Below are 26591 nucleotides of genomic sequence, written 5' to 3' on the forward strand. Positions count from 1 at the left end.
GTGGGAAAAAGACAATAAGGACGTCGGAGATCCCGTCCATCGTTGCTTGCAGGGTGCGATCCAGTCCGGGTTTTCCGCCCCTCTGCTCGGCTCAGTAAAATGGCTGTATCTAACGAAGCCTCGTGTTGGTTGGGCTCGCTCCCTGCCTCTACCCGGGCTCAGTAACATAACTCCCACAACAATTTCTCTCGCTTTTTTTACGCATTGTATGGAGCGCCAGTCATCTCTCTAACCCACTCACGGAACCGGAACCAAGGGGTGGCATCCGGATTCGGTCCGGTTCGCGGGTGGGGATGAATCGGCACCGGGATAAATGGTTCTAAACAATTATTCATGTTCCATGCTAGCTTTTGATTGTGCCTGACTCGCCGAGAGAGGGAGAGAGGTGGGGGGTATATCATGGCCGCTCAGGTCGCCAGCGCCGCCACTCTGAACACAAGCCCGCCTTCAGAACTCAAAAAGCCGGATCGAGAGCTCAAGGAGGACACGGTATCGGGAGAGAAGCAGCCGGAGAAAAAGCAGCCCGGCTTGGAAGGCGAATCGCCGGGCCGGGGGGATCTGCAGGACGGCGCCGACGCTGGAAATGCAGGAGGAGGAGGGGAGCCTGAGATGAAGAACGGGAATGGGAACCCGCCCAGAGCTAACAATAATAACCAGAATGACACCGTCGGACCGGAGGGAAACAATCACCCGGGTATGGTGCACCATCACAACCCAGCTTTCCCTCCACCGTCGTACGGATACAGTCAGCACTACACTCGGGCCCCTTTTCATCAACATGGCGGACAACAAAGCCCTGGCATGGCAGCTGCTGCGGGTCCGACCGTTCAGCCCAGCAACATCGTGGACCCTTACCAACCCAATTCGCATGACTTTTCCAACCACCAGTTTAACAACTACAGCCCGTTCCCCAACAGGACTCCGTATCCAGGCCAGGCGTACGCTATGAACTCGCCTCGTAGTAGTCAGGCGCCGACAGCTGGGGGGCAGCCAGCTAAGCAGCAAGCACCAGCGGGAGGACCCACAGCAATGGCTGGATCTTACAATAACCAGAGATATAACATCGGAAACCCGCAGCCGACATCCACACCGACGCTCAATAAGCTCCTGACGTCGCCGAGCTCCACACGGGCTTATTCCAACTACCCGTCTAACGACTACACCAGCCAGGAGGGAGCTAGCAAGGGGGCAGCAGACATGGGCGCTAGCGGTCAGTATGGAGGCAGCAATCCGGCTTGGCAACAAAGAAGCCATCACCCGTCGCCTATGAGCCCGGGAAGCGCCGGGCAGCCGCTAGCTCGAAGCCAGGTAAAATCACACCACAACGCGAAGGCCATGGTGTTTTTTTTTCCACGTCTCCTTCCCTCCTCCTAACTAGTTCACAACGTAGTAGGCCAGCCATTGTCTGCTACACTAGTTCGCTAAGACTCTAAAATGGCTGCCTCTCGTGTATATTTCCCCCCCTCATAGCAGCCCTTAAAACTGTCGTTTTCCCGTCGGTTCGAACGATATAAACCGACACGAGAGCGGGGCGAGATGACGAGGGAAGTCGTCGAAAGTAGACCGCGTTGAGGGGACTTTGGCGTAGCCACGAAGGCCCGACTTTTTAGAGCAGCTCGAATCCAGATCGAGGGGGCAACGCTTCGTTTCAACCCCCTTTCAGCATTGCCACGCACGCTTAGCTAACTGTTAAAACCAACACTGTTTGTGCGATTTGATCACCGGATTTCAACATACATTCTCGTTGTTTTAGTGGAATCTAGATTTTTTTTCCCTCCATATTAATTTGGTACCTATGACGGAAGGAATGCTAGACACACTTCTAATCAAACTATCTCTTAGTTAAAGTGACCTCTTGCATTTTCTAGTTTCGAAGAAAAACACACTTAAACGTCGTTTTAAGATGTCAGTAAAATGACGCAAATGTTTGCAACGTGAGCGCCTATTTGAGTGCGGCATAGGGGGGATGCACATGCTTGGTTGTTGCCCGTAAACGGTCAGAAGGCTCGGGCCACATGATGGCGAGGCGCTGCAAGATTGCAGCGTGCAACAGGGATTTGAATTGTGGAGGTAAAATCGAGCTGTCAAAGCCAGGAGATAGTTGGTCTCGGGTTGACATGCTAGCTCTGATCTGATTGGCTCCTTAGCCGCAGCTCATGTGGCCATTTATAATTACATGGGATGCAAGGCAACAGTTGCTGATAAGAGGAGTATTGAATCATCTCAGGGTTATCAGAGGTATTACTTTTGATGATCGCTTTTCTTTCCAAAAATGTTGACTCTGATGAGAGATGTGGTTTTTAAATTCACTCAATTGATGATTATATGCATGACCCCTGAAATGTGAATATAAATGGAGAGAGGGAAAACTTGTGCAAAGAAAACCGGCATAACAGTGTTATGGAGAAACTTATAAATGGCTTCCGGTGGATGTGTTGTGTAAAAAAGAAAAAAAATACCCCAAAATTCTTTTTAATCTAAAATAGGTATTGTGCTAAGAATTCATGTTGTAGCTATTTCGTAGCTCTAAGAAAATGTGTGAGTTGAATCAGTACCTCTCATTGCCAAACTTTTTTTTAACAGATTATGATTACTTTTGCCACTTATGTTTACAATATATTAACACCCAGACATTTTCACATTTTCCATACTGTCGTAAATTCACAGCACTTTTCAGAGATGTGGGGCTTCCATATAAATGCCAATTTTGGAAAGAAAATGCACAGTTTTAAAAATATGGTGATTATAGATGTATATTTGCACACGTGTTTCAAAATGCATCGTTTCTGCTTCAAAAGAAAAGCTGCATTTTAGCCCCGCCTGCAAAAGATGTGTGCATGTAGCTCCTGCGTCTGGTTGGCACGCCACACAAGTTTGACTCCAAAGAATTTCCCCCCCCAGTCCCCCCTCTTAAGCCAATCAGAAAACAGTCCAGCATCTCTCACCCACCAAGGGAGTTTGTCTTATGCAGATTAGCCATGTGCTGCATTTATTTATTTCAATTCATCACGCCGCAATTGCTAAATGTCACGCAAGGCATAACATTTGCAAAAAAAAAAAAAAAAAGAGTTGTTACGCTGATGAGGCGTTTCATCCAGCACATTTGGGGAATTCCCTCGCTACAATGATGGTCTGTTACATTCTAAACAACCCAACAAGATGATGTTCTATGTACCAAATTATGATTGATATCAGATCTTGAGTGAGTCTGTGCTTTCTCCCTTTTCACTCCCTTCTTGTTTTGAAAGGACTTCCTGAATTTTTCGTGTCATACATCTGGGGCCAAACTGCCTTCTCCAGAAATAAAAACATACTTGGACAAGGTTCAAAACAGGAACACAGCTGGGAGATGTTTGGAATTGGGCTAGCAGATAAATATATACATATATCACTGTTTACTTGTGACGTTAGCCAAACAAACTTTATTTAGAAAGCATCTTAAACAACCACAAATACCAAAGTGCTGTACAGAAAATAAAATAATAATAAAAACTATTTAAAATTAAGAACATAAAATAATTAAAATAAATTAGTGTGAGGAAACGAGATGATATGAGATTGTCATTTCAGCATTTATACTTTTTGTCACATTTGTTTGGTGGTGTGCTGTGAGATTTCCCAATTCATTTCATAAATGTTGGGAAAGACCAACTGTTGAGACTTTCATATTTTCCCCGACTTATTTTTTTATCCTTGCGTCTTCCAGCCGCCTGGTTCCATGGACCCAATGGTGAAAATGAGAGGGCAACCCTACGGTGCAAGTAGCCCCTACAGTCAGCAGACACAGCAAGGACCTCCCACCGGGCAGCAGGGTCCCGGATATCCTGGCCAGAGTTACGGCCCCCCAGGTCCTCAACGATACCCAGTCGGCATGCAAGGGCGAACTCCCGGAGCTATGGGTGGCATGCCATATGGTCCACAGGTAACATCCTGCTTTGATTGTGTTTTAGTTTAAGTTGTGCTCACAATATTTCTTGTGTGCTTAGATGGGATCCTATGGCCAGCAGGGGCCAGGAGGATACGCTTCACAGGGCCAGGGCCCGTATTACGGCCAGCCTGGTCAGGGTCCCCACCCAGGTCAGCATCAAACACCCTACTCTCAGCCCCAACCTGGACAACCAGGAGGTCAAGCACCTTACCCGGGGCAACCCCACCAGCCGCCCCCCTCGGCACCGCACGCCCAAGGAGGAACCCCTTATCAGCAGCCTCATATTCCCCCCCAATCCCAAGTTGCACCTCAAGGCCCCGCGCAGCCTCAGCCGCCGTATTCCCAAGCGTCGGCACCACAGCCAGGCCAGTCTCCGTACCAGCAGCAGGGACAAGGCGGTCAGACTCCCCAGCAGCCGGGCTCTCAGGCTCCTCCGGGATCACAGGGACAGACCAACTATCCGGCGTCGTCGCAGCCGCCTCTGCAGCCCCCTTCGCAACAGCAGTCGCAGACACCCCAGCACACACAGGGCCAGTCTGGAGCATACCCGCAGAACCCTCAGCAGCAGCAGCAAGCACAGCAGTCACCTTATCAACGCTTTCCTCCTGCACAACAACAGGTGCGGCCCTCGGATGAGGATCTGAAGTCTTTGTTTGGTTCAAAAACATGTGCATTAGAGAATGCTACTTTTTTTAGGAGATACCCCAAGATTCATTTCAGTCCAATGCTCCACCATCTTCTCAACAAAAAGGAGGGCCAGAGGATAGTCAGGGCCGTCCCTCCAGCCTTCCGGTCAGTCATGTATGCATCAATGCTAGAATTTCTCTTCCCCAGTTCAAACCCCCCCCCCTGAGTAAAATAATCTACGTCTCTGTGTGTTTCCAAATTACTCTTCCCAATTCACGAGTTAATGTCATGGAGATGCAGGGGCAGCACACAGAGCATTTATAACATTTTGCCTCCCCCTTCTTGTAATGTAATGAAGGAGCTAAAACACTTCTCATTATAATTGAGTGTGATTAAAGACAATTGAAAAACTACGGCCATAATAACATATTTTTAAGAAAGTTTTTTTGGAGTTTATTAGTGCAAGGCAGGCTTACTGGGTTTATAATCAGAATGTACTTTAATAACTTTTATTGTCCCTCTTGTGTTTTCAGGACCTGTCGGGCTCCATAGACGACCTGCCTACTGGTACAGATGGTGCCCTGAGTCCCGGAGTGAGCACGCCGGGTGTTTCCAGCAGCCAGGGCGAGCAGAGCAACCCGCCCTTCTCACCTCACACGTCCCCCCACCTGCCGGGCATCCGGGGACCATCGCCTTCCCCGGCCGGCTCCCCGGCCAGTGCTAGTACTCCTCGCACCGGACCACTGTCACCTGCCAACATGCCAGGTGGGTGCTTTTCTCCAGGTCTCACAACCAAACCTTTCACGAGCTGCTCTAACTTGAATATGAATTTCCCAGGCAACCAGATGCCTCCAAGACCATCAAGTGTGCAGTCAGATGGTAGCCTTCACCCTGGCATGAGCCAGTCTCCTCTGGCTCCAGACCGAGGTACACTAAATGTCACAAAGTAATTGTGTTTTACTGTCGCTTAGTCTGAACAAGCCTCGTCTCTTCTTTCACCACTTTAGGGTTTATGCAGAGAAACCCGCAGATGCCCCCTTATGGTTCCCCACAGTCTGCCTCTGCGTTGTCGCCTCGCCAGTCCTCAGGGGGACAAATGCATCCTGGGATGAGTCCATATCAACAAAATAACTCCATGGGTGGATATGGACAACAGGGGGGACAATATGGGCCCCAGGGTGTGTATCTCTTTCTCACCCCCCCTTTTACACATATTCCCTAAGTTTGTCCTGACATAATGAAGTAGCATTTTGAAGTTTGTGTACGTTTCTCGTTCGGAAAAACCCATTGGCTCCATCCCTTCAGTCCACAGGCACAGCATAGCAAGCTATCGCTGCTCCCTCCCTCTAACTCCGTTGCTGCTATTAATAGCCGTGAAGCAGAAAGTCAGCTGACGTAGCAGAGCCTCCTGTCAGTAGAGCTCAGACTGTGACGAAGGCTTGTTGCTCGGGGAACGTAGCTCTCTTTGCTAGCACAGTGTCGAAACAAAAGTGTGGCTCACAAAGCACAAATATTATTTGTAGCTTAGGTTTTTAATCACAGATTTCTTTCCCCACCTTGCCCAAATGATTTCTGATCTATTTTGTCAAATGTGCTTCAGGTTATCCTCGGCAACCCAGCTATGGTAACATGCCAAATGCCAACTACCCTGGGACGGCTATGGGTCCAATGGCTGGTCAAGGTGGGGGACAACCATACGCCGGCATGCCTCCAGGAAGGATGCCGCCAAATCAAATGGGAGCGCGTCCGTACGGCCCCGGCATGGGGCCTAACATGGGGCCCAACATGGGCAACATGCCATCCCAGGTTAGCTCAGCGATGTGCCCTCCTCCTGGTATGAACAGAAAGCCCCAGGATCCTGCAGCCATGCAGCACCCCGCCTCTAACTCGTTGCACAACAGGTTGGTTGATTCGCCAGCGGATTTGCTTTACCTTTAATAATTATCCCCTTACTAATTTTTTTTTCTACATCCAGGATGTCTGGTTATCCTAACATGCCACCAGGCATGATGGGGTCTGGTCCCCCATATGGTCCTCCTATGAACAACATGCCTGGAATGATGAACACCCAAGGTGGATCCCCCTACCCCATGGGGCCAAACATGGTCAACAACTCAAGTGGTACGTTCTACAGACTGATCATTTTAGCCTTTTCTTATTTTAAGCCCAACCAATTAATGTATTTTTTTTTAACCTAAATATGTCTAGGAATGGCTCCGAGTCCAGAGATGAACAATAAAATGAATAACAAAGTTGATGGAAGTGGAACCCCCAAGCCAGAGCCCAAATCAAAGGTAAATTCAAAATTGTGGGGTTTTTTTGGAAGAAAAAAATGCATTAAGCAAGGTTTCCACTTCCCTCCACTCAAACAGAAATCAAATTCCTCTACGATGACCAGCGAAGCTATAACGCGTCTATACGAGTTAGGACCGGAACCTGAACGAAAGATGTGGGTGGATCGTTATTTGGCGTTCATTGAGGAGAAAGCCATGGGCCTGACCAACCTGCCTGCCGTGGGACGCAAGCCCCTTGACCTCTTCCGGCTATATGTATCGGTAAAAGATATCGGAGGCATGACGCAGGTAATGCTGAGTGTGCATATTTTCAATTGCAATTCCCTTGAAGGTTCTACCCGCTTCTAAATACATTGTCTGTTTCTCAGGTGAATAAAAATAAGAAATGGCGAGATTTGGCCACATCCTTAAATGTGGGTACATCGAGCAGTGCTGCCAGCTCTTTGAAGAAACAGTACATCCAGTGTTTGTATGCCTTTGAGTGTAAAATCGAGCGTGGCGAAGATCCTCCTCCTGAGATTTTTACAGACAACAAGAAGAACCAAACCGCAAAGGTCCAGCCGCCCTCGCCAGGTTAGCGCTACACTCACTTGTTTTTTTTTTTTTTTTTTGAACAAAAGCCTTTTATATCCATGTCATGAAATTGATGTGTCATGTCTGTCTGCTTCCAAACTGAAGCGTCCCTCTGCTCCACAGCTGGGTCGGGCTCTCTGCAGGGCCCTCAGACTCCCCAGTCGACCAGCAGTTCCATGGCTGAGGGTGGAGACTTAAAACCTCCAACCCCAGCCTCCACTCCTCATAGCCAAATGCCCCCCATGGCACCCGGTTCCAGGTGACTTTCTCATAAAGCCAATCACAAAGCTTTAAATGAATCGATTCTAAATGTATCTTTGCCCACCCCCCATTTTTAGAAGCAGTGTTAACGTTCAGGACCCCTTTTCCGATGTAAGCGACCCCGCATACCCACGTAAGAACATGACCCCCAACTCTGCCTACCAGTCTGGCATGGGCACCCCAGACATGCAGGGGCGCATGGGTCCCTACGAACCCAACAAGGACCCCTTTAGCAACATGAGGAAAGGTAGGCTCATTGAATAGGTCATAAAATGCTCTGTTAATTTGCACTAAACGGGGCTTTCATTTTGATTGCATCTTCAGTCGGGGAGCAGTTTCTTCCCGCTAACCAGGGTCCGAACAGCGGGGCGGGCGACCAGCCGCAGCAAGCGCCGCAACAGCCACAGCAGCAGCCACCATTCAATCGAGGACCACCCGGGGCCATGGGCACCATGCCAATGGGGCCCAGACAACAATATCCTTATGGACCAGCCTATGACAGGAGGTAAGAAGTACTGAATGGTATTTAGAATTTTAGAGGACATTAAATCCAATGACGAGAGGCTTATTTCCTTTATGGGTCAGGGAGAGATATGTAATTAAGGCTTCATTTTAAATTGACAAAGGGATTCACTTTCTTCCCACTCGTTTGTTTTGATTACACCTTGAAGCCATTATAGTGCTTTGAAAAGGTTTTACACAAAAAGTGCCCATATTTTTTTCATTTAACTAATAGATATTTTCGTTAAGATAGTTAAGAGCGAAAGTATTTTGTTTTGTTAGAACTTGTCTAGAAGATTTTTTCCCCACAATGGAGTGTGGTTATTTTTTTTTGTAGCCACTTTCCAAGTCCAATGTCACTTGGGACAGTTAAAAAAAAAAAAAAAAAAAATGAGGATCTGAATAGATGTCCAATATTTTGCTATTGTATTTTTCGTACATATCTTCATATTCTAAAAATTCTGTTTGTGATTATGTTCTTTCCAGACCTGAACCAGGAATGGGTCCAGAAGGCAACATAGGATCTAATGCTCCTCAGCCAAACTCTATGATGCCTGCCAATGCCGACGCTGGGATGTATTCGCCAAATCGCTTCCCACCACAGCAACCACGGTTGGTTAACAGAATCTCTTTATCTCTAAAGCAGGATCTTTGAATTTTGGACAGCACATTTTGGACAAGCTTATCAAGTGAAAGTTATTGAAACAATTTTGAAACAAATCTCAAACAAAATTTCCCATGTGGGTTCAAATATAAAATAAATTCTTCTTTTAGACAGCTGACTCATCAGCATTTAGCAATTTGTGTATTTTCATGGCCAAGCTGATGTTGCAATGTAACATTTGCAGACTTGATTCCTATGGTAATCAGTATCCTGGACAGGGAACGCCCCCTACTGGCCCCTACCCTAATCAGCAGCCTGGAATGTACCCACATCAACAGCAGGTAACACTAATTATGCTATCCTAACAGCAATGCTGAAATTAAACTTAATAATGCTTATTACTTGTAACGCTATTAAAAAATAAGAGGAAAATTGCATTTAATACTTCCTGTTGTTGTTTCTAAATGCTGATTTTGTATAAGAATTTCAATAATTTCATTGAATTTGTAGGGCTACAAGCGTCCTGTGGAAGGAGGCTACCCTCCTTCGAAACGTCACGAGTCCGAGTATAGTGGGCCTTTCCCAGGAGGGCAAGCCCCACCACAGCAACAACAGCAAGGCGGCGTCCCGGCACCCTCGTCGGGACAGCAAGAGCCGTACAATCAATACAGCGGCAGCGGACCTTACCCGGGCTCTGACCGCCGTCCACCTGGGCCAGGCAATCAGTTCCCATTTCCCTTTGGACGCGAGCGGTTGCAGGGACCTGCGGGGCCCAATTCTCAGCCCGCCTTGCCCCCTCAGATGATGCAGTCAGGCCCTGAAGGTCCTCAAGGCGGCATATGGCAGGGGCCGCGAGATATGAACTATCAGAACTACCATAGCAGGCAGGGTGGACCCGGGGGCCCGCCCCAAGGACCGGGTTACCCTGGCATGAACCGCTCTGAAGAGATGATGTCATCAGAACAGCGCATGAATCATGACGGCCAGTGGGGTGGTCAGGTGGGCCCGCGGCAGCCTCCCTACGGTCCCGCGGGGCCAGGTCAACCGATGCCTCGTTCTGTGCAGTCCAACTACCAGCCCCCTCAAGGCGTGCAGAACCACATTCCACAGGTTTCCAGCCCAGCCTCCCTGCCCCGCCCTATGGAGAGCAGGACATCGCCAAGTAAATCGCCCTACATGCACGGAGTGATGAAAATGCAAAAGGCCGGCCCTCCTGTGCCGGCGGCACACGTCGTTCCCACTGCGGCCCAGTCACCTTTGATAAGACGAGACATGCCGTTCCCAATGGGCTCCATCGAAGCGTCCCATCCTGTTCTGAAACCACGTCGCAGACTCACCATGAAAGATATCGGTAAGGCTTCCCTGACTGATTCGCTTTGCATGCGTTCTCTGTGCTAATTGTGATTTTTGTACGCTTAGGAACTCCAGAAGCCTGGCGAGTCATGATGTCATTAAAGTCCGGTCTATTGGCTGAAAGTACTTGGGCTTTAGATACAATCAACATTCTTCTTTATGATGACGGCAGTATTTCTACTTTTGATCTCAACACGGTGAGACTTTTTTTTTTTTGGGCTTTGTCACACTTCTGCCACTTATGATGACTATGTCTAATATCACGTTTCTCTCCCATTAGTTGCCCGGCCTACTGGAGTTGGTGGTTGAGTATTTCAGACGTTGCCTCATTGAGATCTTTGGTATCCTGCGGGAATACGAGGTGGGGGACCCCGGCCAGAGGACGCTACTCGATCCCGATGTTTTGAAAGAACTCGCGGACGGCTTAGAAGAAGAGGAAGCGCATACGGAAGATATCGAAGCGGAGGATGACGACGATGCGGACGAGGAGGAGGACGACGCGGAAAGGCCGCCTCGTATCAAACAGGAGGACGAGCGTAAGGAATGTTCGGAGTCACGGGAAGGAGAGGAGAAGACCGGCGAAGAGGACAGACGAGACAAGGGTTCGTCATCCGACCAAAGCGGCTCGTCGCCGTCTTCGTTGGCCCAGAACAGAGCCAAACAGGGCAGCAAGTTTGATAAGTTCCCTCTGAAGGTGGTACGAAAGAGAGATCCGTTTGTTTCGGCACACACCAACAATCACGGCCAACTGCAGGAGTTTGACAGCGGATTGCGCCACTGGAGCGCCGGAGGGGGAGACTCCACGGAGCACATTCAGACACACTTCGAACCCCGTAAAGACTTCTTGGAGCGCCGACAACGAATACCCGTGCCCCAAAGCGTGCTGAAAAGGCGAATCCGTGAAGATTTCCTCGACTATAGTTCGCCGACAGAAGAGGAGAAAAAGAACGAGGATGAAGCCAGGTCAAAGGCGACATCCTCCTCAGGGAAAGCGACCGGCTCGGAGGGCAGCCCCGCCCTCGCGAACGAAGAGGAGAAAAAATCGGAGTCTAAAACGACGGAGCAAAGTCACGGGGAGAATAACAGACCCATTCCGTCGGTCGTTAGTGTTTTAACGCATCAGGTCAACACGATCCTGGAGGATGAACCTCACAGTAAAGATGAGGGGCCACTCGTCTCGCTAGCCAACTGGCAGGATTCCTTAGCTCGCCGCTGCGTTTGCATCTCCAATATCATTCGCAGCCTCTCTTTCGTTCCAGGAAATGACCACGAGATGTCCAAACATCCGGGGCTACTGCTGCTACTGGGCCGCCTCATACTGCTCCACCACCGGCACCCTGAACGCAAACAGGCCCCGCTCACTTACGAGAAAGATGAGGATACAGAAGAGGGCACGGGCCAGAGGGACGAATGGTGGTGGGACTGCTTGGAGCTCCTGAGAGAAAACACGCTGGTCACATTGGCAAACATCTCAGGCCAGTTAGACTTATCCGTCTACCCCGAGAGCATCTGCCTGCCTCTGTTGGACGGCCTTCTCCACTGGGCCGTCTGCCCTTCAGCGGAAGCCCAGGACCCCTTCCCCACCTTGGGTCCACACAACGCTTTGTCCCCTCAGAGACTGGTCCTGGAGACGCTGAGCAAGCTGAGCATCCAAGACAACAACGTGGACCTCATCCTGGCCACCCCGCCGTTCGCTCGAATGGAGAAGCTCTACGGGAATCTCGTGCGACTGGTCGGAGAGAGGAAGGTGGCCGTCTGCAGGGAGATGGCCGTGGTTCTGCTGGCCAACCTGGCCCAGGGTGATACCTTGGCAGCCCGGGCCATCGCCATTCAGAAAGGCAGCGTGGGCAACTTGCTGGGCTTCCTGGAGGATAGTCTGGCGGCCACCCAGTTCCAGCAAAGCCAGAGTTCTTTTGTACACCTCCAGGGGATGCACTTCGAGCCCACCAGCCCGGACATGATGAGGCGGGCCGCCCGGGCGCTGCACGCGTTAGCCAAGGTGGATGAGAACCACTCGGAGTTCACACTACACGAGTCCCGGCTCCTCGACCTTTCCGTGTCCCCCCTCATGAACTCGCTGGTCTCTCATGTTATCTGTGATGTACTCTTTTTGATCGGCCAGTCCTGACAGCTGTAGGGAGCCGTGGCTCCTCTTTTCTAGAAGGGGGCGTTCTCCTCACGCCTCCTTCTCCCTCGCTATCCTGGCTTGTGTGTAACAGGGCAAGGAACATTTAAAAAGTGACTCTTATTTATGAAAACCTTCAGATTCCGTTCTCTGAGCCCTCGCCGGGGCCGGGGGGGCATCCTTGCTCCTAGACTTGTCATCGCAGAGCCCACTACAGAGAGAAGCCGCACCAAGTGACACTACTAGCGAAATAAATGCCAACTGGAGAGCAGAGAAACTGTTCCGGGGAGGGGAGGGGGTACTTTTTAATAAAGATAAATAAATGAAATAATAAATAAATAGCTGAAAAACAAAAACCGTAACCAAAGTTGCTGTCTCGTTTACAGTGAGTTTGGGAGACGCAGTGTGCCCTAAGCTCTCCAGGCCCTGGAGGGCACAATGAGTCTGTTAAGGTTGTCGTTCAGAGCTGAAGCAGACTGACAAAAGTGGCCTACTGGTTCTAGTCGCCGTCGTCGGGTTATCACCGGTCAGCCCGACAGACACCTTCACCGGGGAGGCCTGTGCAGTAGATTGTAGGACCACGCGGCGCGACTAGACTTCGGAGGGGTCATTCTAGTTTGGTGTAAACACAAAAAAAATGGCTTTCTTCCCCAAAGTATCAAGAAACACCCTTACCTCCTCTTATCCCTTGATTGTATGGATTACCCTTATGAAAAGAAATCACCTCTTAGGACTGGTTTTCAACTTCAAATACAGCTTTGCTGTGGTGTATATATATAATGTTGTACATTACACTTCTTTCCGTGTCTGTCCGTCTGTGTCACTATTCTCACGTATTATTGGTGAGGGATGGAAGCTGACGGCAGCTTCCACTTCCTGCTGATTTGACCCGCTCCTCCGGTCTCCCCCACCGCTCAGTAGTGCAACAGACACAGCTCCGACCTGTTGTTTCCCGGTACAACACAAACTAGATGAAGTACACATTTGACAAATTTTTCTGCTGTCATGGATTCTTCATATTTGTATTTCAGACTATGTAGCTAAGACATGTAAATTCCCCCTTCTCCCTCTTTTTTGGCTCAATGAATATCATTTATTCAGTATGAAATCTTTATACTATATGTTCCACGTGGTAAGAATAAATGTACATTAAATCTTCCTAAGCTGTTTCATGTTTTGTCTTCCCTTCACTTGATTCTTTTTGAATAGCAACTTTTGACATCTACATTGTGTTAATATAGAAGTTAAATGTGTATTTTCTGGGAAATTGTCCCTCCAAATTAATATCTTGTTTTAATTCTGCGCTTAAAACAAATGATTAAATTTGGATGATGTATTAGAATTATGTTGCTTGACTCCAAACCACTAATAGGCAAATACTAATTAAACACGATTTGGTTTCTTCAACATCATTAAAGTATCTAGATTTCTACCAATCTGATTTAATCCTCCAAATCATACCACAGCAGCACTTAAATTTTTCGTACACAAGGATTTTTTTAAAATAAATGCCATGTCAGCCATTTCTGTGGAGTGTGTTGCAGGGATGCTATGGAAAGGCAAATCAATTATCCAAAGAATACCACACCTAGCTAGCCATCCAAAACTAAAAGACGTCTCATGTGTGGTAGCCACGAAAAGTGTCATCCAATGCATTCCACACTGTGTTGCAAGGATCTATATGGAAAAGAACATTTCATGATCCAAGGCACACCGCATCCAGCTATTCATCTCCGACTAGATGTGTGTTGGATTAGTGGCGTTGTATATACACAGCGCCACCTGCTGGGGTGTACAAAGATTTGTCCATCATTTTATACCACAACAGATGGAAAAAGAGACGGTCAGAACAAACCGGACAACGTGCACAAATACGTCTTGATAATCATACTTTTTAAGGTATATATATTCTATATATATTTTTGCCATGTGATGAGGGAAGATGCCACATGTCCGAATTCCTAACACCACAGCGTCAACATTACATTTTCTAAATAAACTTTTGATTAAAAGTTCCATACGTTATTTTGATTACCAATCTGCTCCTAAACATCTTAATATTCGTACATTGCGAATTATATTTTATTTGTAGGTTGTCAATTCATGAAGTTCTGTCAGTCCGTGTCGTTGACTTTCAATTTACGAGGCAGATCTGCCACCTCTAATATGGCGGACGCGCTGACGTTTTGCACCAAAGTGCCAAACCACTGGTATAAATGTCTGTCTATGTACAGATGGTTCTGATCGCTTTATTTTGAATGCCATGTTTGCGATAACCCCGGAAGTAGATAGGTAAAGGTCGAAGGTGGTGTTAGAAATAATGGCTGTCGCTTTCGCTGTGATATCTTTGTTGACTATGAGATGCCGACAATCCCACAATGCTCCGTTGCATTAATACTAGATTTTGTCTTGTCTTTTACTGACTATGATGGATTACAGAGCCGTCCTGGAGTTTGCTACATTCACTAGGGCTGCCTCGTTGATTTTGCAGGTGCTGTTTATCTTTCGCAGTCAGGCTATTTCATGTATGGCTGATGTCACTGAGCCATATATAAATGTTATTTACTATTTTTTTGCTAGCTACATAAAGTTAGAATACCTGGGCAAACACAAGTTAACCCATAAAAGTGTCTAAATCTGAGGTCAGCCAATTTAACCAGCTAAAGTTTCTTTTGTGTCAGATTTTGAAATTATTTTCAAATTTATTTTGTACTATAGTTACTGTAAATGTGTATATTTTGTTTCACAGTTCCAATTCATTTATACGACACTTTTATCAACAGGCTCTCTTGAACGCTGCCATCCCTGACCACGATGCTGATGCGTTCAAGCCCCCACGGACAGCAGAGCCTCTATACTTGGATTCTGCGGTGGAATGGTTATTTGGTGGTCTCAGCCACTGGGACGCCGAGCATTACCTCCTTATCGCAGAAAGAGGATACCTCTACGAGCACAACTTTGCTTTTTTCCCGTTTTTCCCCATCGTCTTGCGGGGCCTGGCCGACACGCTGCTATGGCCTCTGGGCGGCTGGTTGAGCGTGCGAGGACGTTTACTAGTGGCAGTCGCTCTCGGGAACAGTACCCTCTTCCTGCTGAGCGTGGTGGCTTTGCACGCGCTCAGTCGGGTGGTTATGCAGGACCGACGTCTCGCCCTGCTTTCCACCTTCCTCTACTGCATCACGCCTGCCAATGTTTTCATGACGGCCGGCTACGCCGAGAGTCTTTTTGCCGCGCTCACATTTGGGGGGATGTTCCTCCTGGAAAAAGGATTCATCCTAAGAGCCTGCCTGGCATTCAGTATCGCCACAGCGGCGCGATCCAACGGGCTGGTCAACGTCGGCTTTCTTCTGTATCTTCCAGCCGTGTATGCCATCTCGCAGATCCGTTTATACCGTTCCTTTGCAAAAGGCTACAGGAAAGTCTTCCACTACATTTGGGTCATCATCCGCCTACTACTTACCTCTCTGCTCGGCACGACGGTCATCGCCCTTCCCTTCTGTGCTTTTCAGTATTACGGCTATAGAACTTTTTGCACACCTACAGCCTCCTTAGACCGCATCCCCCTGGTTCTTATATCCTTGGCTGAGCAGAAGGGCTACCGTATTGCAGATGAAAATAGTCCTCCACCTCTCTGGTGCATGAGACCTCTCCCCTTAATTTATTCTCACATCCAGGACGTGTACTGGAACGTGGGCTTCCTCCGTTATTTTGAACTGAGACAAATCCCCAACTTCCTTCTTGCTTTACCTATGGCGACTTTGGGCGTAATGGCAGCTTATGCTTACTTCCAAGCAAACCCGGAACTGTGTTTCAGACTCGGACTTTGGGAGGCAGGTTCCAAGAAAGGCCTGGACAAACCAATAGCGGGATTTTTAAACCCAAGAGTATTTGTATATGTTGTGCATTCTACTGTTCTCCTGGTGTTTGGGACCTTGTGCATGCACGTGCAGGTAAGAATAGAACAACAGTCAACGATTATTTATCGATCGAACAATTCTCACCGACATGTATTTTGTGGCCAGGTCCTCACCCGATTCATGGCCTCCTCAACTCCCGTGCCCTTCTGGATCAGCGCCCATCTGCTCCTCCTCAACGAGCCACTTCTCCACCGAAGGAAAACATCAATGCCCAACGTTCAGATTAAGACTCCCGCCAAAAATGGATGCAAGAACACGGCTCAAAATCCCGTCATTGCGTTGATAGCGCATATTAAAATGTGCTCTCCCACCACACAAAGCATCCTGGGCTACTTCCTCTCGTACTGGGTGCTGGGCCTGGCAATGCATTGTAATTTTTTACCGTGGACTTGACTGAGTAAGGCTGAAGAATGCCTGTGTGAAATGACAATTTTTAATAATGCACTGCATACACTGTTACAAAAAACAACAACATTCTGTCATGATAATAAGCAAAAAGCATGACAAATGTGCCTCATTTGGGTTCGAGAAAGAACTTTGAGTAGATTATGTAAATTACTCGGGATGGGCATTTAACTAAATGACTTGGAGAAAATGAACAATCAATTTAAAGATTGTTATTTTTTAAGGATATTTTTAGTAGATCGGGAGAATCTGTGAATGTTTTTTTAGTTTGTTTCCATGCTAGTGTTTTAATGAGAAAGTCTAGTTTGATGTTGTCCATTTTTCCATTCCAACTACCACAATCTTCAGAATTCTCAATGATTAATTTCATGCTCATCCTAAACAGCGGATCATTTTTAAAAAAATTTGTTCTTCTCATTTATGCACCTTGAAACTTGAATGTTTACTTAATTCTTGTCTTTGTAGCACCAGTGATTCTGGCGGAAATGCATTTTGCTACAGATGCCACTGTGAATTTGTTTTTAATCTGACTATGTGGATGTGTTGTTAATTCAACTTTCATTTTGAATATGAATTGAAAATCTGATATTAAATTGCATGCATTCTCTGGAACAATTACATTCTATGTGAATCCCTCCATCCATATTTTTGAGCACCAACCTAACAAACATATTTACAGATTGTGGGAGGTCCCTTACTGGGGCGTGTGACGTCATCATAAATTCAATTATGTTCAAGGTTATAAATGGTACAAGCACATTGGCATTTCGAGTAACTACGGTTACAGTTCACTTTTATTTACTTGATTATATATTTTGTAGAACATACTAAAAACTCATCTCACATTTTTGTGCTCTTTTACACTAAGATACCCCAATATAATGTGCAGTAGCTGTTTCCTTACCAATTTTAATTTCCTCTTTAGCTTCTGAATCGTAAAAAAAACACTGGCGTACCTGGCCTTCTAGTACTTAAAAAAACCCATAACATTATTATTTCAAGAAATATGTTTATTAATGGCCATTAATTAACGGCGCTGAGTCGTGACGTCATTGTCGACGGAAAGAGAAAAGCGAACTGCAGGCTGAAGCATCAAGCTGGTCGCCAAGCTCGTCGGCGTTTCCTTTCGGAATACTATTGGCATGAAATCTTTAATAACCGTAGTGTACATTTGTGGCTTAATTTATAAAAATGTTATCGGGGCTTGGTTGGACTGGGAAGCGCTTTTATGTCGTAAAAGTCATTTACGATAGCAAGTCCGCTAGCTAATGTTAGCATTGAGGACGAGAAACATCATTGGGGGATGCTAACCCCAACAAGCCCCCCTTTTCTTTTTTTTGCAATGACTGAGCTCGTTTTCGTTTGAAAGCCCTTCTGCGATATCGTTGCTGGCTTCTTTATCAAAATCCGAACAGCGACGACGGGCAATTCAAGCTCCAGGATGAGAAACTGTGAGTACCAGCAAATCGATCCGCTGGCGCTGTCGGTGGCACCCGCTTCAGTTCAAAATCACACCGACAAGAAAACGGAGCGTCTGCGGAGAAAATGGGAAGTGTTCCCGGGGAAGAACCGATTTTTTTGTGACGGACGGGTCATCGTGGCCAGACAGAGCGGCGTCCTGCCTCTGACATTGGGGCTTATTGTTGTCACATGTGGCCTTTTCTTTGCATTCGAGTAAGTGTCAAATTATTATTTCACGACGACCACTTGTTGGTGTACACGTGTCACTGCAAAATGTTTCTTTTATTTCAAACATGCATGCACTTTCAATTTCTAGTTGTCCATTCCTCGTGGAGCATCTGACAGTCGTCATCCCGGTGATCGGTGGGGTGCTTTGTGTGTTTGTGGTCCTCTCCTTGCTGAGAACCAGCTTCACAGACCCAGGCATCCTACCCAGGGCCACTTTAGATGAAGCTGCAGACATCGAGAAGCAGATAGGTAAGATACACTCGTTGCACCAACAGATGGGGTGAAAGAGCTTTGCCATATGGGGATGGATATCTGTGAGGAACTCCACTCCCAAACTTAAGCAGCTTACGCTTGTGTCATGATTAGAAAAGTACAGCAAGTCCACATTTGCCTCCTAATGTTCTCTTTTAAGATACCTCAGGATCCTCAACGTATCGTCCTCCGCCACGGACCAAGGAGATCCTCATCAACCAGCAGGTGGTCAAACTCAAGTACTGCTTCACATGTAAAATGTTTCGCCCTCCTCGGACCTCACACTGCAGCCTTTGTGACAACTGTGTGGGTAAGGATATGGTGGCAAGTTGCAAATGTATTCCACCACGGTTCACATAATTTCATGAAATGTATAAAAGTACACCAGGTCGGAAAAGGAGAAGAATATGATAATTTACATGAACTAGGGGAAAAACAGGTTAGTCTGTAACAGGTGTCTTAAATAGAGTTTTTAATATTAGTTTAAATATGATAACTCAAATTGGCACATACTGTATTTTGAATATTTCCCTAATTTATCAGGTGTAGGTAAATTTACTCTGCAGTGCACCGAACTATTTATTTTCCATCCTTTATTAGTCTGAGTCACACAACCAACTTGTTAGTAAAGTGAAAATGTTTTAATGTCTGTTTGGTCTGTTTTTCTTTCAGAGAGGTTTGATCATCACTGCCCGTGGGTGGGGAACTGTGTGGGCAAACGCAATTACCGCTTTTTCTACAGTTTCATCATCTCCCTGTCTTTTCTGACATCTTTTATATTTGGCTGCGTCATCGCACACATTACCTTGCGTAAGTTTGTCACGCTTAAGCTTCAATGACACATCTGCGTTTTTTTTTTTATAATAGTCTTCTCCCTTTTTTTTTTTTAATGCAGGTTCTCAATCGGGTAAAAGCCTCATCCAAGCCATCCAAGAGAGTCCTGCCAGATATCCTTTTTAATTTGCTAACTTTTCTTTTTTTTGGGTCTCCTCCAACTGTTTTGGAAATGCATGCGATCTTGATCACAGGCTGTTGAGCCGTTTTCCAGTCTAAGCCAGTGCTTAATAGGATCAGCGTTAGTTGTACACAGTGTAGCAGATGGCTTTAAAGCAAAAGGATCAGTAGTTTTGGTCCATTGCTCGTTTCAAATCCACAACAATTGTTTTTTTTTTCCAACTATATAATAGTGAAGTTATTCCTTGACTTTGCTTTTATACCGTGGTGGAGCTGGTCATTTGTTTTTTCTCTATCTGGTCTATTCTGGGCCTCTCAGGCTTCCATACCTACCTAGTAGCCTCTAACCTTACTACAAATGAGGATGTAAGTTGGCACTATATAACACAATTCAACTGATTTTTTATTTTTTGTCAATACAATAACTTTCTACATTCATTTTATAGATTAAAGGGTCCTGGTCCAGTAAAAGGGGCGCCGAGGAGTCTGGGAATCCGTACACTTATAACAGCATCTTCGCCAACTGCTGCGTGACATTATGTGGGCCCATGCCACCGAGGTGTGTCAACAAATAAGGATATTAACAATTAATGTTGTGAATAAATCATCATGCTAGCTGGAGAGCTTCCCAGAACATACTGTAACTCAGAGCCTTAAATGAATAATAAAAAAAAAAAACAGCTGTGCAAGTTGCACATTGCAATCAATCAACCGTTGTTCTCGTGAAAATAATTTGCATGTATGCCCATACGGGCGTGTTTTGACGACTGGTTGAACTTGTGGATTCCACCAAAACACCGTCATCTTTTGTGTTCTGCAGCTTAATTGACAGGCGAGGCTTCCTGTCACCGGAGGAGTCCTCCCCCGCTGCGCCTATCTCAGAGATCGAGCTGCCTTCCTTCGCAGCCAAGAATGACACAAACATGGTAGGTTCAACCACATTGTGGTCTTCCCACACCCTTCAGAAGTTTTTTTTTTTTTAATGTCCCCAATAGCTTCTCCACTCCCTTTTGTTCGTACAATATATTGTCTCCTTCAAGTCGGTCGTTGGTAGTCGCAGACAGATGGAACGTAAATATGTAAATGTGATAGCAGAATGAATGAATAATGCTGGCCATGATGGCGCTGACCTACATAAGGTATAAGAATGAGATTTCTTTTAAAGTTGGCCAAAATGAAAATAAGTAACAGATTGTATTTGAGTTAGTGACGAAGCAGACTTTCCGTACAGCTCAAAATAATTGTTCTTGCTAGTTTCATGTTATTCATTGTTTGGTGGTTGTTGGGAAGAAAGCGGGAGTGCATTTAAAGGCCAGTAGCGTGTTTTATCTGACAAAACATGTGTTCTGGTTCTGATATTTTGACTGCAGTGGTGGTTTGACTTTTTAGGGAGTCTCCATTTTGATGAGCCTGCATGCAATGCCCAAATATATAAATTTCATTTTTTTTCCCCCTCTGCCATTCATGTTCAACGTATGGAACATTTTAGCATACCTTTAAAAAAAAAAAAAAGTTTTTTTTTTTTTTTTTGTATTTTAGGCGTTGGTCTTGAAATGTATTTTTGCTCCCTTAGTTTCTTCATAAGCCTGATATGACAAAGTCATGAATTAACCAATCAACAGGGATTTATCTTGCCACGGCATTCTTCTTGGCGTGCATAGTGCGAGGTGTGGATGGATGACTTTTCCATGGAAGGAATTAAAACTTGACTCTTGCCTGACGTCAATCCCCTTGACACACACATCCTCCAATATCTTGTCAAAAGTCTTCCAAAAAGTGCGATAATTTGTCACCGCGAGATCCATATTTTCCACTCCGCTTCGTCTCCGATGACTTTTGTCCGAGCCACCCAAACAATCTCCTTTTAATTCTCACTGTTGTGCTGTATCCATTCCACCCGGCAGGAGGAGACCTGTCAGGACTTTTCTTTGTCCTGCACAGCCTGAAAAAACAATGCAGCGTGTATAAGTTTGGATGGTAAGCAAGAGGAGCGATCACCTTTCTTTCCTCCATGACGTGCCGCAGAGTTTGTTTTCCTCCGATTTCTGTGACTGCTTTGGAATTTGTTCACTAACGTGAGTGCGCATGCTTCACTGCCATTCGTTCTTCTTCAACTTCCACTCACCCATGCCGGGAGCCGGATGATGGCCGCATTTGTTGCCATGACACTTCCTGTCCTCTCTTGATTCGGATGAAATGGGTTGTCTTGTCTATGTCACATCCATCTCACTTGCGTGTGCATGGTGCTGTCAGCAAACATGTACTTGTTTCCCTCCCCCCGAGAGTTGCAGCTTCACATCCATCCTCACCTCGTTCCGTATGGTTGCCTTCTGCGTGCTCTGTCTGCATTTAACTTTTCCTCTGTGCGTCTCAGCAGACAGCCTGAAATTCATAGTGCTGGATGCCAGCCAAGCTAACCGCTAACTGAGAACGACACTTGATTCTTTTTTTGGTCTGCTCCTCACTTGAGCTTTCTCTTCTTCCTCTACACATAGTGCACACAAAGCACCAAAGACGTGCTCGAGAGGATGCTCCACTCCTCCGCCTTTTACGGTCTCTGCCTTCCTGGCACCCCAAAGACCACCCCTCTGGGCCCGGAGGTTCCAAGTGCCCCGGCAGAGACCGAGACGAGGTGCTCGCGCCAGCCCGAGGCCGGCACCCCGTGCTCTCCCTTCTCCAGGAGCAGCACGAGCGACTCGATGCACTCCATCAACCCGGCGTTCCGTTTGGCGTTTCCTTCGCCCTCGCTCGGTCGGGCCGCGCCGCTTCTCGGCGAGCCGCCCGACGTTAGGTTTATCCCGTAACCTTAAGGGAGCTTTGTTTCTCCACAAGTGCTCCTGCTTCTGTTTTCGACTCCAAGCACAACAAGTGAACGTTTAACACTCCTTTGCACTTTTCACAGTCCAGAAGCCTCAAGCCATAGAATCAGGTCAGCCGCAGTGTTTAGTTTCCTGCTCGCATCTTATGCAAACCGCTTTCGAAACCTGTGAACAAATGTCCGTTTGTGGATGACGGAAGGAGAAAATAAGCAATTTGTTTCAGGAATTGCTCCCATGACAGGATTTTTTTTCATCATGTGTTCCCAACTTTGGCAAAAAGAGATCGATTAAATTTATGGGTTGTGATGGATCAAGGACAGGATATCACAGTACTAATATTAGGCCTGATTTTATTTTTTTAGTCCCAAAGGTCTGCTCACGGCTAGTTTGCTGCCCAGTATTTGGGAACCCCTGGTTTTGTGTGGACTGCTAAAAAAAAAAAAAAAATCAGAGCGCAAGATGCATTATTATTTTTTATTTTTTTAGTCGGTATGATTTGTTGTTTTCTCATCTGTTCTATATTTTGTCTGTTTATGACCACAAGATCATATTTTTTGAAAGCATAACTTATTGCATTGAATATGTATTAAACTGAAATCAAAGCAAACCATACTGCTGGGCCCCAGAAGGAAATAAAAAAGAAAACCGGGGTTTCCTTCGCCTTGGGGCTTTTTGACGGCATTTGCATAGACGTTTGTGGTTGAATGTGTCGATGGGTTATAGGCCAAGTTATGTTTGGAATCTAGACAGTATCGCGTCACGTCGTCATTTTAATGTCTTTGTAGTTTCTACTTGTACCGCTTAAGCACGTCTGCATCACAGTTCTGAGGTTTTTCAACCTTGATTCCGACCTTTCTGCATGACCTTTAGTTTTGCCTGATACATGTTAGCTTCATTGAAAACTCTAAATTGTTCATGGCTGTGTATGTGAGTGTTATTGGTTCCGTATTCAAATGTCACTTTGGATAGATTCCAGTTCACCTGCAACCCCAAATTGATAGAAAAATGTGATCTCTCACATAACAAGCTTTAGTTTTCACCACTAGGGGGCGGAATGTGCACAAAGATTGTGCAGTCTCCTTAGACAGCAATTCTTAAGTAATAATATATAGTACAAGTTGACCAAAAGGCCTTTATGAATATTTTATTTTAAATTATGTAAATGGGCATTAAAGCTGCACATAGGTTTTTAACTTAACATGTGACAGTGGAGCTGGTAATAAAACAATCACGTTGACGAGTGTTGCTTCTCCTTGTTCTTCCTTTCCCAGAATGATTTTCTCAATTGTGGTGACAGTAAATCAGCGATAGTTGGGTTCATGGAAACAATGAGAAGGCGCATGTTGAGCGCACGTGTTCTTCAAAGTGCGTGTGAATGTGATCTCACAATATGGACGACAGGCGAGCCAAAGCTACACTGGAAGGCAGGTGAGGAATGTGTGTGTGTGTGTGTGTTTGTTGCTCAGATACAATGTATGCAACATCTCATGGTCATCCCAGAACAGATGCAGACTTTGGGAGTTGCCATCTAAAAAAGAACACCATGTTTCAATGGCACAACTGGTTTTGCTTGGCACTGCTTATGTCCCAGTGTTTATGCTGTGCCCAGTTATGCTTCTAAGTAACTGTTCAGCCTGTAATTACCCGTCTTGAGAAGCAAAGAAAAATTTCCGTGGAGGCTGAGGATCATGATGGTTGGTCAAATTTGCAGCCAACTGTCAGGTGTATCCAAGATTTTCTAATGTGAATAGAAGCTGGATAAACTAGTCCATAAATAAAAATGTACATTCCATACAATCAACTATTGACATGCTAGACCATTCAAAGCAGCTTTGTGGCCCAGTCCGATTCTATATATCAAAACCTTACTGGACTTTAAGAACCTGGATTAGAAATGTGATAACGTTCATCGATCCATTTGTTATACGACCATTGCACTTCAAAAGACTCTACGGTTAAGTCTTGGCCGTTTGGCAAGCGATATATCACAGTCAAAGTTAAAACAGATGAGCAGACTTTGGCTCGGTCCTTTGCAGAGGGAAAATGGCAAAGTTTCACAGACTCAGCCAGCTGCGTTGTGTTTTGAAGTCGCCAGCACGAGCACAAATGATTTGCAAGAGGATCGGCGATAACTTGACAATACAAGTAGGTTTGGACGTGATGACTGCAAAGGCTCAGCGACTTGGCGTGCACAGATGATTTCTTTGCTCCGTCGATGGGATTTCGTGCTCTTTAACCTCAAGCGGAGGAGCCGAGACAAAAACGGCCACCCAGTCAGCTGGACCAGTGGCCAGCTTGCAGAATAAGAGGGTGTGCTTAAAATTAAAATAGATTTTTTTTTTTTATATATAAAAGAAGAGCTCAGACGAGACTTGGAGGGTGGATAAGTGCTGAGCTCTGCTTCTTAAGTTCTAAAATTCGAAGGGACGGGCGATGATTGTCACTGTCGACGCAATTTTCGTCTCTTCCACTTTTTTTTGGGTGACTGAACTCAAAACATTGGTTACAGCTGCACACTGTAATTAAATCCAACACCAGATCTGCCTTTGCAGACAAAATATTATAATATTCAGTTTTGATCAAGCGAGCCTGCGGTTTTAGTACCCGGGGATCCATTTGGGGATTAACCAAACTTAATCCATTTCATAATACAGATGCAATTATAGTCATCAATCATCAAAACAAAAATGTTGTACAACAAGCATGCATCATGCACATGACCCAGAACAGTTCAGAATGAATATTTATTTAATCAAAAGTGAATAAATTACAAAGTCATGACAACATATACTAAATGCTGAAATCTGATTGGACAAGAGAAATCTAAACATCCTCATGTACTGAGAAGAAATATTAGAATTTATTTGCTAAATGTAGCTCAGTGCTAGTTTGGCTAGCTCTGTTGAGTGAAACTACTAATGACACTTTACCACATATGATTTCATTAACACTGTAATAATATTCCCTGGGGATTCGAGTGTCACTATGATACTCACATGCCTTGTGATTGATTGACTGGTGAAGGGAACTGAGATAAGTTGATTGTAATGTTAAAATCGGAAACCTTCGTCAATCGTGAGACTAATTGTATGTTGGATCAAACCGACTGTACTGCATTCCACAACCGCAGGGACATGCAAAGTATGTCAAACCGAGAAGCGGGTTCAGCGCAACTCACTATTTTCATCTTTATTCCACCTTTTTTTTTTTGGTAACTTTACTTTTTTCTTTTATTATTATTTTTTCTGTACACAAATTTGTACCCTTCCGTAAAGATGTAAAACACCCCCATGGAGTTTAGATTTTGGATATCCCTGATGCCCACTGAGTTAGTCTTGTGAATTTATGCCAAAGTGTCTTGTAAGTCACATGTCAAGATTTTGTGAGTCCTGAGAGGCACACATTTCTTGAAAGTGTGCTGGGATTCCAATTTGAGCGATTTCACTGAAAACTAGGAATTGTTAAAACTTTAAGACTGTGAAATCTCTGATAATATATTTTAAAAAGAGCTTTATCATTGTAGCATATGCAGATAGGTGTTATTAGCACTATAGCAAAAGCTGTTTATTTGCATCAACTTTTTTTTCTTTTTACTTCATGTCGGGTGATACAGGATTTTAAAAATTTGAGAGATCCCACACAAATCCCGTGTGCGTGATGTACTCGAGATAACCACCAACAATTCCTTCGTCTCCTCACCCAGACAAAATGTTTTATTGTAGTACCAAGACTTACCTATGAGAGGCAGCATAGATAGATAGGAAGATTTAAAAAAAAAAAGAAATCCTCGAGACTGGCAGAAAATACTTAAAAATAAGATCATAGAGGAGGCCAGGTTTGTTTGTTTGCAAACTCCTCCTTGTCACTTTATTATTGTGACTAATTTATGAGACTCATTATACAAGGAAACCACAAACAGTTGCTTCTCTTTATGTGTCCGACAACGGTGATCTTTCGGAAACATCTTGATTGACTGTTTTCACGTCACAGCTAAGAATTCCGTTGTTGTTGACCACACACAACAAGATCATAAATAGGCTACTCAAGATATTTAGCATCTACGATTGTCGGCCATTATCGAAGGCGTGGAGCACACCAAAAGATAATCGCTCAGGATGATATTTCAGACATCCAACAAACTTTGGCAAACTTAAATTGGAAGAAAGTATGAACAGTGATATATGACTCAATTATTGGTTTGTCTGTACACTGTTGAAAGCATTTTCCTCTAACCCATAAAACTTAGCATCTCTTCCAAGAAACAACTCGATGTGCTCCGCTTCAGCGAG

General features: G+C 45.5%; 3 protein-coding genes across 12 annotated transcripts in view; all 3 read left to right on the plus strand.

The window, feature by feature from the left end:
* Nucleotides 1-79: 79 nt before the first annotated feature.
* Nucleotides 80-13429, plus strand: arid1aa (AT-rich interaction domain 1Aa). Of its 5 annotated transcripts, none has more exons than XM_061288646.1 (20): nucleotides 80-1308; nucleotides 3707-3922; nucleotides 3987-4547; nucleotides 4625-4729; nucleotides 5089-5320; nucleotides 5393-5482; nucleotides 5563-5733; nucleotides 6156-6456; nucleotides 6531-6676; nucleotides 6764-6849; nucleotides 6928-7137; nucleotides 7218-7422; nucleotides 7528-7681; nucleotides 7761-7930; nucleotides 8008-8188; nucleotides 8671-8796; nucleotides 9033-9129; nucleotides 9299-10139; nucleotides 10208-10338; nucleotides 10422-13429. In XM_061288646.1, the coding sequence occupies exons 1-20, from the start codon at nucleotides 400-402 to the stop codon at nucleotides 12267-12269; spliced, it is 6780 nt and encodes a 2259-aa protein (XP_061144630.1). In that variant the 5' UTR covers nucleotides 80-399; the 3' UTR covers nucleotides 12270-13429. The 5 variants fall into 5 exon arrangements, with proteins under 5 accessions (XP_061144630.1, XP_061144632.1, XP_061144631.1 ...); XM_061288648.1 differs by having other exon boundaries at nucleotides 7546-7681; XM_061288647.1 differs by having other exon boundaries at nucleotides 4625-4720.
* A 1128-nt stretch (nucleotides 13430-14557) lies between these two features.
* pigv (phosphatidylinositol glycan anchor biosynthesis, class V) lies at nucleotides 14558-17197 on the plus strand. Its single transcript, XM_061288784.1, has 3 exons — nucleotides 14558-14757; nucleotides 15050-16216; nucleotides 16289-17197. The coding sequence occupies exons 1-3, from the start codon at nucleotides 14692-14694 to the stop codon at nucleotides 16574-16576; spliced, it is 1521 nt and encodes a 506-aa protein (XP_061144768.1). The 5' UTR covers nucleotides 14558-14691; the 3' UTR covers nucleotides 16577-17197.
* Nucleotides 17198-17642: 445 nt separating this feature from the next.
* zdhhc18a (zinc finger DHHC-type palmitoyltransferase 18a) overlaps nucleotides 17643-26591 on the plus strand; it is a 28229-nt gene continuing 19280 nt past the window's right edge. For 4 of the 6 annotated variants that reach the window (XM_061288822.1, XM_061288821.1, XM_061288819.1 and 1 more), the window contains exons 1-9: nucleotides 17643-18262; nucleotides 18366-18526; nucleotides 18690-18839; nucleotides 19202-19339; nucleotides 19425-19476; nucleotides 19747-19849; nucleotides 19930-20042; nucleotides 20304-20409; nucleotides 23574-23730. In XM_061288822.1, coding sequence (XP_061144806.1) covers nucleotides 18030-18262; nucleotides 18366-18526; nucleotides 18690-18839; nucleotides 19202-19339; nucleotides 19425-19476; nucleotides 19747-19849; nucleotides 19930-20042; nucleotides 20304-20409; nucleotides 23574-23730 — 1213 coding nt within the window. In that variant the 5' untranslated portion in view covers nucleotides 17643-18029. Of the gene's footprint in view, nucleotides 18263-18365; nucleotides 18527-18689; nucleotides 18840-19201; nucleotides 19340-19424; nucleotides 19477-19746; nucleotides 19850-19929; nucleotides 20043-20303; nucleotides 20410-21387; nucleotides 21461-21978; nucleotides 23545-23573; nucleotides 23731-26591 lie in introns of those variants that run through there. The other 2 variants (XM_061288823.1, XM_061288818.1) reach the window with 2 other exon arrangements.

This window comes from Syngnathus typhle, linkage group LG10, assembly GCF_033458585.1.
Source record: "Syngnathus typhle isolate RoL2023-S1 ecotype Sweden linkage group LG10, RoL_Styp_1.0, whole genome shotgun sequence".
Taxonomy (NCBI): domain Eukaryota; kingdom Metazoa; phylum Chordata; class Actinopteri; order Syngnathiformes; family Syngnathidae; genus Syngnathus; species Syngnathus typhle.

Excerpts from the sequence above, each read along its gene's own strand:
- arid1aa (XM_061288646.1), top strand. The coding sequence starts at position 400 with ATGGCCGCTCAGGTCGCCAGCGCCGCCACTCTGAACACAAGCCCGCCT. Across the intron at positions 6,850-6,927 it reads AGCCAGAGCCCAAATCAAAG|AAATCAAATTCCTCTACGAT; the intron begins GTAAATTCAAAA and ends CCACTCAAACAG. Across the intron at positions 7,138-7,217 it reads ATATCGGAGGCATGACGCAG|GTGAATAAAAATAAGAAATG; the intron begins GTAATGCTGAGT and ends TCTGTTTCTCAG.
- pigv (XM_061288784.1), top strand. The coding sequence starts at position 14,692 with ATGATGGATTACAGAGCCGTCCTGGAGTTTGCTACATTCACTAGGGCT. Across the intron at positions 14,758-15,049 it reads CTGCCTCGTTGATTTTGCAG|GCTCTCTTGAACGCTGCCAT; the intron begins GTGCTGTTTATC and ends TTTTATCAACAG. Across the intron at positions 16,217-16,288 it reads CCTTGTGCATGCACGTGCAG|GTCCTCACCCGATTCATGGC; the intron begins GTAAGAATAGAA and ends TTTTGTGGCCAG.